This window comes from Suncus etruscus, chromosome 7 (genome assembly GCF_024139225.1).
Source record: "Suncus etruscus isolate mSunEtr1 chromosome 7, mSunEtr1.pri.cur, whole genome shotgun sequence".
In the NCBI taxonomy this organism is placed as follows: domain Eukaryota; kingdom Metazoa; phylum Chordata; class Mammalia; order Eulipotyphla; family Soricidae; genus Suncus; species Suncus etruscus.
In genome coordinates, this window is record NC_064854.1 from 23624825 (window position 1) to 23638348 (window position 13524).

At 40.4% G+C, this 13524-nt stretch overlaps 1 protein-coding gene across 2 annotated transcripts in view; it reads left to right on the forward strand.

Annotated features, from left to right (window-relative positions):
* The first annotated feature begins 436 nt into the window (after positions 1 to 436).
* Positions 437 to 13524, forward strand: part of SLC39A12 (solute carrier family 39 member 12) — a 71013-nt gene continuing 57925 nt past the window's right edge. For both annotated transcript variants that reach the window (XM_049777770.1, XM_049777771.1), the window contains exons 1-4: positions 437 to 519; positions 2144 to 2491; positions 9259 to 9540; positions 11466 to 11673. In XM_049777770.1, coding sequence (XP_049633727.1) covers positions 2231 to 2491; positions 9259 to 9540; positions 11466 to 11673 — 751 coding nt within the window. In that variant the 5' untranslated portion in view covers positions 437 to 519; positions 2144 to 2230. The remainder of the gene's footprint in view (positions 520 to 2143; positions 2492 to 9258; positions 9541 to 11465; positions 11674 to 13524) is intronic.

Genomic DNA, 13524 nt, shown 5'->3' on the forward strand with positions numbered 1-13524 from the left:
TGTCTTGTGGAAAAAATATCTATTTACAAGCACCCTACACTTCCTAAACCTCTTCACTGTGAGAAATAAATTAGGTTCTCAAGAGCCTGTTGAATCAAACAAAGTCTGGACTTAAGTGTGGATCAAAGGTATCAGAGACGTATCATTGGTAACATAAACGCCTTCACAGCACCTTTCAACTGTGAAGGCAAAATCCCGAGACCTAAATCTGTCCCTTCAAAGGCCAGGGACAAGATAATCCTAAGGGTAGGGAGGAAGTTGAGCTCCTTAGACACATTGATTTGATTTTCCTGAAAATCTGCCAGATAGAAAATTCTCTTTTATCCGCCTTCATTGCTACCTTCTGGTCAGCTCTCCCCATGGCAACTAAAAACTTCCTTGGACTGAAATAATCCTGCCCAGTTCCCAGGGCACGGCTGAAGAATTTTTAAAAACAGGCCTTTGTGGCCATGAAGCTTGCTGCAATTAGAAGTCCATCGTGTTGCAGAAACGCCTTTATTCATTCATCTTCCTTCCAAGGTAAGCACCGACTTGCAAAATGTTGTTGGTATTATTCTGTCATTTAAAAGATGCCATCGTACAAATCTGAAACTTTTTTTTAACCATAAAAGTAAACTCAGAATCTTTGTGATTACCCCAGAGTCATTCTTAAACTCATCTCTGAGCCAAGGTTTGAAGTGAGATGCTGTTAACCTCTCACATTCTTTAAGCAATCCATCCAAGAGATATTCGTTTGGATTTTAAAATTTTTCCAGAAGCTGATTGACTGTAAAATCATACTCTCACACCTCTGGTGGCTCATGAACTATTGAAACTCTATATTTTCTTAAGGTAGCTCCTACTCTTAAAAAAACTAGACCACCAATAGTTACTGTGCCAGAGCAGGAGGGGAAAAAACAAATAATACAAAAAAGCACAAAACCTTGGTTATTTTATATATATATATATATATATATTTTTTACCTTCATTTATTATTGTTATTATTATTTTTATTTACCTATCTATTTTGGTCGATTTCTCTGTTTGGGTGTGATTATTGAAATCGTTGTCCCCTATTATACTTATTTGTTTTCTCTTCTTTTATCTTTTTTCATTATGTGCTATGCCATTGTTTCTTATTTCAAGACCATGGCATGTTTTTGGTTTGTTTGTGTGTTTTTGTTTGTCTTTTTTGTTTTGTTTTGTCGATATAGCTGGAGTCCTCACTCTGGATAATTGACACTTTTTTTTTGGTACTGGTGGAGTGTTTCACCTTCTTTTTCTCTTCATCTCCCAAATCGTATGATGAGAGCCTCTAGAAGGATTTCCACCCATTTTTGGAGTTATTAGACTCTTACCCCAGTTTATATATCTTCTCTGTTTTCCCAGCAAAACCACGCAACTTGAACTTAGCTAGTCCTGCCTACAGTTAGAGGGGGAGATAAGGGAGGCATCAAGACCAAACAGGTGCACAAGACTACTAAGTAGTGGGTTGGATACAGAGGGGACCACATATTCTAGCCGCCCTGGGGGTGAGGGAAGAGTAAATGGGAGGTAGTGACAAAAATGGAGGTGTAGGGAGGACAAATTGGTGATGGAATCCCCCTGATTTTATGTAAATGTGTACCTAAAATGTTATTGTCAACAATATGTAAGACACTATGATCAAAATAAAAATCATATTAAAAAAAAAACTAGAAACTGGAAAGGGACTCCAATTCCTGTGTTTCTATCATATTTCCAGCCTTCCTGTGTAGTGCCTTTGTAACTCAATCTGATTTGGTAGCTTATTAACAGTTCTCTTCTTTTTATTACTCATTTATTTTGTTGTGATATTAACCATGCACCTCAGTTTTTCTTTACAGTGGAATTGGTGGGAGGGGTTCTTATTTCCTCGAAGCTAGAAGGTAAACAGAAAAATATATTCTCAATTTCCAACTCTAGTTAAGAGTGAAGCTTTAGCACAAACTTTTTGGCTGTTTTGTCCTTGGAAAATCTCAAACCACGGTGGCTTCCTACTAATGTGGGTTACAAATCACTTACAGGCGCCCTGCTGTTCAGAAAGAGCTTGTCAGGGCAAATCAGCTCAGCCTCTCAGCTAAGTAACCCTTTCAAACATGTTCTGGGAGTGATCATTAAAGCCTGGATTTCTTGCCTTCTCAGGAATTCCTCCAGTTCTAAGATCACCCCGTGACTACCAGCCCAGAAATCTCAGTCCTGAAGAGTCCAGAGGGAAAAGAAAGAGCAGAAATGTGCATCAAGACCAAGCTCTTAGTTCTCTGGATGCTATCATTATTTCTGTTCAGCCTGGTCACTGCCGCTGAGACAGAAAGCCCTTCCATTCAAAACAACAGTAGTCTTTGGCGTCCAGGCCAACTGACTGAATTCCTCCAGGGCCTATCTGCTGGTGACCATCCACCCCAGCACCGTGGGAGCAGCCTCCTCCGAATCTTGTTGGAGAAAACTGCATGCCCACGGAGGGCAGAGAGGATACAAGGAGATTGTAATCGGGTTAGTACCATAGAACTGGGTCAGGGAATTGGAGTATGTTGGAAATGGTCTACTTCTGGAAAGCAGTCAGATCAATGTAGGGCTTGCAATATTCAGGTGGTTCTAGTAATTTTCTTATGGATGGAAGAGACCCTTGTACACCCAGCCTTCTGCCACACTATATGATCCCCCAAGCCCCGTCAGGAGTGATTTCTGAACTCAAACGCAGGAGTAAGCCTTGCAAGTTGCTGGGTATGTTCTCTTGCCCTCCCCCCAAAAAACACGAGAGGTTTGATTATTAAAATGGATATGTGTGTGATAGTCTGGCAACAGCAACTCTGTAAGTTGAGATGTTTTATTCTGCAAGTCAGAATTCAGTTTGATTTTTGATCCTTTCTTCTGTGTAGACAGCAAAGTCAGATATTTATGGATTCTGGAGAGACAGCCTTTTACAAGGGAAAGAGTCTCTGCCACATGTTTTGTCCTGCCAGAAGAGTTTTACTTATAGAGATTATTCCCCCACTTTGTGCAAACAAACAATAAATAATTCAACAATTAGTAAAATTTCCAAGGGTTTCTGGAGAAAATGTGGTATTGAGGGTGGCTCATTGGTGATGACATTAATTTTTTTTAATATATATGGATAATTTTATTATTTTTAATATTATAACTTATTTTGAATAAACAGCAGATATATTGCCTTAAATATCTTTTTTAATATAAGTTTTTAATTTTAATCATAGTGGGCTTACTTATTGTTGACAATATTTTAGGTACATATTTACATAAAAACATGGGGGATTCCCATCACCAATTATGTCTTCCCTACACCTCCGTTTTTGTCCTACCATCCCATATCCTCTTCCCTCATCCCCCAGGGGCTGCTAGAATATGTGGTCCCCTCTGATACCTAGCCTACTACTTAGTAGGATGACATTAATTTATATAAAGATTTCCCAATGGAAATAACAAGACTATGTGATTTAGTGTCCCCTGAGAATTTCCTTCAGGGAAAGGTTCCTGAGGACCTGAAGCATTATTTGCTCTGAGTTTAACTAGGGAAGAATGTAAATATAAAAAACTGAGTGTTCTTTTTCTCTCTCTTTCTCTCTATCTCTCTCTATCATCTATCTATCATCTATCTTTCCACTCTGTCTCTCTGGGTTGTTTTGTATTTATTTGCCTTCTGTGATAATTCTCACGGGGTTGAGCCAATTTTACTTCCATTTGAGTTAATTTTCATTCCTCAGGAGTGGAAGCCCTTGTATCTGGTCAGCATCTTGCTGCTGTTATTTTACTCTGTAGAAGAGATTGAGTGTGCGACAGAGACCAGCATGTCTCTGGCTCACCTGGCTGCAATGCACTTAGTGCTGGGGTTAATCCAAGCCCTCAAGCTTGTGGGTAGGGTAATTCTCTTATTGATCTTTGCTGGAACTTTCTCCACTAAGAAGCAGGGGTTGATTTGAGAAAAAAAAAGGGGGGGGGGGCATACCCGGTGACATTCAGGGATTACTCCTGACTATGCACTCAGAAATTGCTCCTGGATTGGGGAGACCATGTGGGACGCTGGGAGATTAAACCGCAATCCCTCCTAGGTCAGCTGCGTGCAAGGTAAATGCCCTACTGCTGCGCCACCTCTTCGGCTTGAGAAATTCTGTGATAAGAGAGGGTCTAGTGAGTAAGTAAGGTTTGCATCCTAAATTTGTGGGGCCCAAAACATTGTAGTTTCAATTTTATTTTAGATCCTGGTAGAACTGGATTTTTCCTGTCCTGCAAAGTGATCAGAAGTGATCAGAATAACATGCATTTAAAAATAAATCTAGTCAAGCTACAACCTTTTGACAAATGGATAATGTGGTTTCATGGTAATTCTTTGCTTTTGATTGATCGAGGTGTTATGATTGACCAGATTGCTAATGAACATTTTTTCATGCAAATTGTTCCAACCATAAGAAGGGTGGGAGGGAACTGTGTTAAATTTAGTGAGGGATTAAGTGATGTTACAGAGTAAATTCTACTGTGCCAATGAAGGAACCATGACTTCCCCAGGGTACCAAGCGAAAGAACCTGCTGCAAAGTCAGCCTGTTCCCATATTATAGCACCTTCAGGCATTGGGGGATGCTGGTCCTCCACTTCCCCATCTATAAGACAACTTAGACCACTCTTGGAGAAGTCCTGCAAGGAACTGACCATGTGTCAGTGCAGGTGCTTGGTCAAAAGCTAGGCCTCTTGCCCCTATATTCTCGGTACATGGATGCCAGTCCTTGCCTCCCCTTGGGCCCTGCAACACTTTTGTGAGGTTCCTCTGTGCTGCCAAGAAAAGAGACTCCATTAGCTTCCCTGTGGTCAGGTCTCAGTCCTCCTGCCTTCCTCCCAGGTCACTCGATACATGTGAGAAAGAGAACAGCTTCTTTCTAGTTCTCTCCCTCTCCCCTTTCTCTTTCTTCTCTCTCTCATCATGTGGCAAAGTCAGAAAGCTTTGTCTTGATTCTCCAGCAAATGTTTTCAATTCTTCTCATGTAAGATGTTTTTTTGTCAATCTGAGATGCCACAAATTCTAGCACAACACCCACAAAAAGCCACTCAGTCTGTCACCAGCTCTCATCCTTCCAGCCTCTGGTTTGACAGACACAAGAGTTCATTTTCCTTCTTGTACTCTATGTTTCTTTGTTAATCCTCTCCCCCACCTGACAAATGTCTAAGGCTGACAAAGCGTGCCATAGATTTGTTCAAAGTCAAATCAAATTCTAAACACCTTTGGGGCTAAAAACCATAAGGCAGGAGTCCTCAAACTTTTTTTTTAAATGGTGCCAGTTCACTGTTCCTCAGACAGTCAGAGTGCCAGACTATAGGTTAAAAAAATCTATGAAAAAATTGTATGCATATATCTTATTTTGAAGTAAAAAAAAAAAACAAAACAAAACAGGAACAAATACAATATTTAAAATGAAGAAATAAAGTTAAATCAAACAACTTACCAGTATTTCTTTTTTCTTTTTTCTTTTTTTTGGTTTTGGAGCCACACCCAGTGACGCTCAGGGGTTACTCCTGGCTATGCACTCAGAAGTCGCACCTGGCTTGGGGGACCATATGGGACACCAGGGATCGAACCGCGGTCTTAGGCTAGTGCTGGCAAGGCAGACACCTTACCTCTAGCGCCATCGTGCGGGCCCCAACTTACCAGTATTTCAATGGAAACTATGGGCTTGCTTTTGGCAGGCCATAGGTTGAGGACCGCTGCCTGAGACTGAGAGGAGGAGATAAGAGGCAGAGAGAAGGAGGGGAGTCAGAGAGTACAGTGCACATTCCACACATGAGCACTTCTGGCCAGGTCCAGTTGGCTACTAAGCAGGACAGGCAGAAGCAGCAAGAATATCCAGAGGGTTACCAGATAAATGTCCTCAGCAGTGGACTGCAAGTGGCCTGTGAGTGGTAGTTTGGTAACCCCTACCCTAAGGACTATTCTCTGGGTCTGGCAACCACCTACTGAATGGCAGGGAGGAACCACATACCATCTTTGCCTTCATTTCTGGCAGTTCTCAGTTGGCATAAGTCATGGTGAATTAAGATTTGGTGCCCTAGAAAATTTGATCAAATATTCTGGCAGTCCAGTCAACTTAGTAAGAAGGTCTTCTTGTATCTGAAGTTTTTTTTTTTCTAGTGGTGGTGGTGGTGGTGGTGGTGGTGGTGATGGTGAAGTTGGTTTTTTACATTGAAGTTTTTCCCTTTCCCTAAACCTATTATTAGTAAGTCTTCAAAAAGAATCACAGAATCTGTGTTTTCTCTCTTAAACCTTATGCCCCAACTGACGTGATTAAAAGGCAAATCAACGGATTATTCCTGAATGAGTCTTTTCTTCTGTAACAAAGAATTACTTCACTGGATTCAGGGCCCTGGATGGATCTGAAAGTCTATGGGGTTAGCATTTGCAAAATTTCACTCAATATCCCCTCAAACAGCTAGAAATTTTAGCCAACTCAAACCAAGCTAGAGATAATGAAGTGAAAAATTCCCGTCTCTACTAGCTCACTGGAGGCTCCCAATAGCCGCCTTACTTTGAGCTGCACTTTTTTAAACTATAGGTTGACAAGTCAGTTATCATCAAGGGCCATTTGTAGAGAAAGCCTCATACCCCAATCCCAGTGGGATTAGTGAATGAGGGTCTGGAAGCAACACTAACACAGGAAATAATCCACACCAGGTTAGGGAGATAAAACAGATTCAGAAAATTCTACCACAAGATATCTGCAAGCAGACAAAAGAGCCCTGGCAGGCAGAAAACAATATGTGGAATCAAAACCACAGAAGTCTCTCTGACCTGAGATCTTTATTGGGAAGAATAGAACCACCCCCTATTTTCCCCTATTTTCCATGGGTGGAAAACACATAGAGGTAGGGGGCAAGTCCAGAGGTTCTTCTCTCCCAGGTGGGACAAGCACATGCAAAGAAGAAATTATCCACATTAGGGTGAAAAATGGTTACTCCAATAGCTGGTGACACAGTGACACACCGTCTGAACCTGGGTCAGCTTCATACCAGCTGAGCTGTCACTCTGGCTCTCTACAAGTTCTCAGAGCTAGAAACAGTTGACCTTCTGCATCGCAGCTGTTACTTACTCCATAGCTATTCCATAAGGGCCACATGCACACTTAATAGATGTCACCCTATCCTACTGCCTCACTTAGCTCCCGTCTTATTCCACCCAGAGCAATGAGCAACTGGGCATAGAGGAGCAATCACAGATATTCAAGTAGCCTGGGCTCCAGTGGGATATAGTGGAACTGTTGCAACTCAGTTTTCTGACAAACAGGGCCAGCCACTTGTGCCTAGTCTGGCGGCCTTGTGGAAGTTCCACATCTGTTCTCATTCGTACGCCACCACTGTTTATTCAGCTGGACGGGCACCCAATAATAGAGACAATGAATCCACCCAACCCTCCAGTTGTGCCTTCTCATGAACCTTCTCATAGATGGCTTCTAAAGTCTTATGATCCTTAGCTTTGGAGATATCAAACAGAAGGAAAAAAAAATGACTAGTCTGATGAAAGTCCATCTATGAGGGAATGCATGTCACCCCCATAGATAGGTTCAGAGCTTTCTTTAGTGTTTGGAGCATGGAATGTGCATTGGTGCCAGGAACTGGGTTAGCATGAGACTAGAAATGAATGAAGCAGATGAAACTCCATCTCTGAGGGTCACATGTTTGCAGACTAGAAGAGGAAAGAAGCACAGAGACAAAGTCACCTTAAAGAAATGGGGCTGAGAAGAGAATGACTGACCAAGAATGCCGTAGCTGCCACTCCCTGCTTGCAATTGTCAAGGCCCCTGATCTGTGACTCATCACAGTGGTTATGTCAGATCTATACCAGGTCCTCAAGATGTAGCTCAGCGCAGATATAGTCAAGTCACTCACAAAGAACATTCTAGAAATGTGCATCAGTCTAAAGGGTGGTTTTGCACATCTTGAATTTTTGTTCTCTTATATTCGTGTGTGTGTGTGTGTGTGTGTGTGTGTGTGTGTGTGTGTGTGTGTGTGTGTGTGCGCGCGCGTGCGTGCTGACAGGGATGGAACCCAGGTCTCATTCTTGCCAGGCAGACATCGCCCATGGAGCCAGTTCCCAGTCCTGAAGTGGCAATAAAACTCTGTGACTAAAATAATTCCGCCCGTTTTCCTGATAGCTGTAAAAGGTGCTGCTGAGATGTTTTCAGTGACACCCAGTGCTGACATGCTGCCTTTCACTCTCTCTTTCTCTCTCTCTGAGGGGATCTATTTTTGGGCAGAGTGTTTGTGAGAGTGTCCCTGAGACAGCAAATGCACACGCTGTAGTCCTGCAGTTGTGGGGGAAGGGAAGCATTTTTCATTGAAGGGCTCCTCAAGAAAGAGGGCAATATCATGGAAACTTCTTGCTTCTCTTGCTTGAATCTAACTCCAGTCCCATCCCAAATTGATAAGCAACAAAAACTTGTAGCAAACCTAGAGCTACAGTGGACCTTGACCAAGGAGTGGGATTAGGGTTGCGCCTAACACACTGGACAATCTGAGTTGAAATTTGCCCCAAACTCAATCTCTCACAACTTGCTTTTAACCATAATTCTGCTTTAACTAATGAGATAGTGGGTTAATACATCTTCCCTATGCCTCTTTTCTCAATTTATGCCAGTAAAGTAAGCTAGAGAGCAGTCAATGTGATTGAGAAAATCACAGGAAGAGAAAAATAAAAATACAGGTCTAGTTGCAAACTGTTTATCAAAACCTGACACTTATGGGGCCGGAAAATAGCACAGCGGTAGGGCATTTGCCTTTCAGGGTCTCAAACTCGCGGCCCGAGGGCCATTTGCGGCCCTCCGTACAACATTTTGTGGTCCTGCCCTAGAGGAATCATTTTTTGTTTTGTTTTGTTTTAGTTGTTTGGATCACACCCCCCAATGTTCAAGGCTTACTACTGACTTTGCACTCAAGGATCACCCTGCCTTTGCCTCCTGCGGCCCCCAGGTAAATTGAGTTTGAGACCCCTGCTGAATGCAGAAGGACAGTGGTTCGAATCCGAACATCCCATATGGTCCCCCCGAGCTTGCCAGAAGTGATTTCTGAGTGTAGAGCCAGGAGTAATCTTCTGAGCATTTTCGGGTCTGACCCAAAAACAACTCAAAACAAACAAACATAAAAACCTTGACACCTACAAAGGCGGTTTCCGTGGAAGTGGACCAGACCTGCTCACTTCTAGCCTGTATTGTTTGTGGATTCAGGGCATGTGCAATGCTTTTCTGTTCTCTTCTTTTTGATATAGTGCTTTGAGCCAGATGTTCTCCTACTCATGGCTGGAGGAGATACTGAAGGACAGCTGAGAGAGGAAGTGGCTCAGAGACTGTCTCTTCTCCTTCTCTATTACATTATTCACCGGGAAGAGATTTGCTCCTCCAAACTCAACATGAGTCACAGAGGGTATGAGTTTTACCTGCATGACCTCCTCAGCCTCAGGCAGGATGAGGACTCTTCCTTCCTGTCTCAGAATGAGATTGAAGATATACTGGCCATAATCTGGCAGTACTTTGAGCCTTCAGCAAGCCAGGTAAGAAGGGCCAAGGGAGCCTTGAGTTAGTCCTAACTAAGATGGTTCAGGCATACTAAGAGAGCAAAGCATTTAGGGATTTTAGAGAAAGGTGGTTAGTGACAGTATTTCAGGAAAGGGGAAAGAGTGACTCATTATTCTAAGAGGTTTGGCCACAAGTTGGGTGGGTGGTTAGGTGGGTGATGAGGTAGTTCATTTCTCTCTGAGTTCCCTGAGCATTCAAATAGGTATGACTCACAGCATTCCATGGAGTGCAGTGGAAGGTAAGGACAGGGTGGCTGTTTGCCTTGTCTTTTAGCCAGGCAGGAGGAGGAACCAATTTAGGAGTGATGCTTTTATCAGCAGCTTCATCAACAAAAGAACAGATAGCATTAATGGGAATTAGCAGATCTTTTCTTCTTTCTTTCTTTCTTTCTTTCTTTTTCTTTCTTCTTCTTTCTTTCTTTCTTTCTTTCTTTCTTTCTTTCTTTCTTTCTTTCTTTCTTTTTCTTTCTTTCTTTCTTTTCTTCTTTCTTTCTTTCTTCCTTTCTTTCTTCCTTTCTTTCTTTCTTTCTTCTTTCTTTCTTTCTTTCTTTCTTTCTTTCTTTCTTCCTTCCTTCTTCCTTTCTTTTTCTTCCTTCCTTCCTTTCTTCCTTCCTTCCTTCCTTCTTTCTTTCTTTCTTTCTCTTTCTCTTCTTTCTTTCTTTCTTTTTCTTTCTTTTCTTTCTTTCTTTCTTTCTTTCTTTCTTTCTTTCTTCTTCTTTCTTCCTTCCTTCCTTTCTTTTTCTTCCTTCCTTCCTTCTTTCTTCCTTCTTTCTTTCTTTCTTTCTTTCTTTTTTCTTTCTTTCTTTCTTTTTCTTTCTTCTTTCTTCTTTCTTTCTTTCTTTCTTTCTTTCTTTCTTTCTTTCTCTCTTCTCTCTTCTTTTTCTTTATTCCTTCTTCCTTCTTTCCTCCTTCCTTCCTTCCTTTTTTGTTTTTTTCTTTCTTTCCTTTTGTTCTTTCTATCTTGCTTGCTTTCTTTCCACTTGGGGACCATGTGGTGGCAGTCATTGAATTTAGGGTTGTTGAATGCCAAGCATGCACTTCGATCCTTAGGGTTACCTCCCCAATCCTATGTCTTGGTTTTCATTTGCACTTTTAGCCTGTGTTTGAGGATCCTCAGTGCTGATTTCGCTCCCTCCTGTTCTTTCCTAGAATAGCTAGAATCTGCTCTCCTGTGCTCTTGTGATTGTTCCAGCCAATACTGACCTTTTTGTTACCTTTTATGCTTTTTGCACTACAGTGGCAAGTTCATGCCAGCTAAGTTCATTGACTATAAGATCACTAAAACTATCTTTTTTTAAAGAATTAATTAAAAAGTCACCCATATCTTAGCAAGGGTGTTGTGAAATGTGTTTTCCTTTGCTTGGATGATTTGTTGGCATGAATCTTCACTTGTTGGGGTTCTGTAACAAAGGATCACCAAAAAAGTGGCCTATGAACAATGGAAGCTTATTTCTTATGTCTCTGGATAGGAAGTTTGGACAGAGCTAGTGTCTGGCATGAGCCTGCTTGCTGGGTCAGAGATAGGAATCTGACCTCTGTTTTCTTGAAGATGTATGGAGAAGGGCTTCCCTAATATAGAACACTAATCCAATTTTTAAAGACCCCACCCATTGACCTACTCATCTTCAAAGATCATGAATAACCTCCACTTCTTAATATCCTTACATTAGTGGCTGTAGTTTCAACAGAGAAATTTGGGGGACATAAAAACATTTAGTTTATGGCAACATGTAGAACATATCAACTCAGTTTGATTCTTGGCCATGCACCCACAAACACCTCAAGCTTTTTGATATGACTTATTCCCTGTTGTTTTGATGTGTGTTGTGGGTGCTAGCTGAGCTTTGATCAAAATAACTTCATATGCTAACATTGTCTTGATGACTTTGACCTTATTTCAGTGTATGGAAACCAAAGCATTGTTGGAACAGTCTGGAATCCTAAGTAGTAATGGTGCTGATGAAAATACCCTTCCTCGGTTGGCAGCTACAGTCATCACTTTATCCCTCCAAGGTGTTTGTTTGGGACAAAGAAATTGGCCTTCCCCAGACTATTTCACCGAATATATTTTCAGTTTCTTGAATAGTACAAATACGCTCCACCTCTCCAGTAAGTATGTTTCCCAGGATTTAATTCTAAGTTCACACCTACAAGCTAAATATTCAAAACAAACAAGCAAACAAACAAACAACCCCCCCAAAAACCACCAAAATCACCCACCATAAAACTCAAAGTGAAAGGTTTTTTTGTTTGTTTGGGGGTCACACCCAGTGATGCTTAGCAGTTACTCCTGGCTCTGTGCTCAGAAATCACTTCTGGCTTGAGGGATAATACCATATGGGACACTGATGATTGAAGTGAGGTCCATCCTGGGTCAGCTGCATGCAAGACAAACACCCTACCACTGTGCTATGACTCCAACACCAAAACAAAAGCTTATGAAAGGCTAAATTTGGTTTGTTTTTAGTACTATTTAGTCTTAGCTCAGGTGGTCTTTTTGCAGTAAACATGCTATAATGATGAGGTGAATATGTACACTCAGTCCATCCCAGCAATGGCAGAACAATTACACATACAAAAGGAGAGAGAAGTGAGCTGAGTGACAACTGAACATATACTTAGTCATAGTACTGAAAGTATTGTGTAGATTCTCCCTTTAAAAAATAACTTACCTTTATATGTAAAAACGGTATTGATTATTTACTTTATTTATAATAATATTTTTATTTAAGCACCATGATTACAGACATAATTGTAGTTGGGTATCAGTTAGATAAAGAACACCTCTTTCACAAGTGCAACATTCCTACCACCAATGCCCTCCATCATAACATGCTCCATGATAAATCTTTAATTTTTTATCTTTTTTGAGAATTTTCAGATATATTTTAGAATAGAAATAATTGATTCTCATTTTAATTTTTATTCCTATATTTATTTTAATTTTAAATGTATTTAATTTCAGTTTATAACTTCAATTTATTATTGGCAGATATAATTTTTATGGACTTACCCATTTTATAGTGTTGAAAGAAAACTATGTAGTGCTTTCTTAGAGTTTAGAAAAATTACTAAAATGAATGCTTTTAACAGTAATCCACATATTTATAGTCTAATATTTTTTTATTTTTCCTGTGGACTCAATTTACCATGTGGGTCATGACTTTTTAATGTACAAGGCTTCATTTAGTATTTCTTATAAAGCAGTTCTGCTATCAGTGAATTCTTGGAAGTATCATTAGCCTGAGAATTGTTTTATTTCATGTTCTATTGGAAGAGTTATTAAATTTGTAAATGATTTTTAATGATAAAACTTCTTTTATCACTTTAATTTTCTGGAGTCGATTAAAAAGTGTTTTTTATTGTGGTTATATTCCCTTATATGTGATGACTTATTTTTCTGTCTAACATATTGACAATACTATTTTGAAGTACTTTTCTAAATCCAATTTCTTGGAACACATTTATTTATTATTTCCTCCCACCTCCAGGTTGGGCCACACCTTTCCATTTATTTGCTAATCTCATATACTTCTATTGAAAACTAGTTATTTTAGTAAAAATTGCAGCAACTCTAGTTCATAATTTTTCCTTTCACTGGGATAGCATTAGGAAAATATGAGATATCTCATTCACAAGAAAACAGATTCACCTAAGAATTTACTATTATATTCAATTATTCTTTATCAATCACTCTTTTAAAAGCTTACAGGGAAGTTAACATGCAGTCTATAATATATCAATTTAGCACAATAAAACTAGTTGGGTTGGCTCCTTAGCCCTCATGCAACAGGGCCTGTTACAGAGAGTGAGAAACACACAAGGACTGTTTAAGTTTTAGGGTCACTTATTAAGTCTCTAGTGAATTTACAGGCTGACTATTTACTCTATACAGTCACATTCTTGGCTCCAGCTCGTGAGTGTGAGCCATTGTTCAAGTTGACAGAGACATTAAGAACA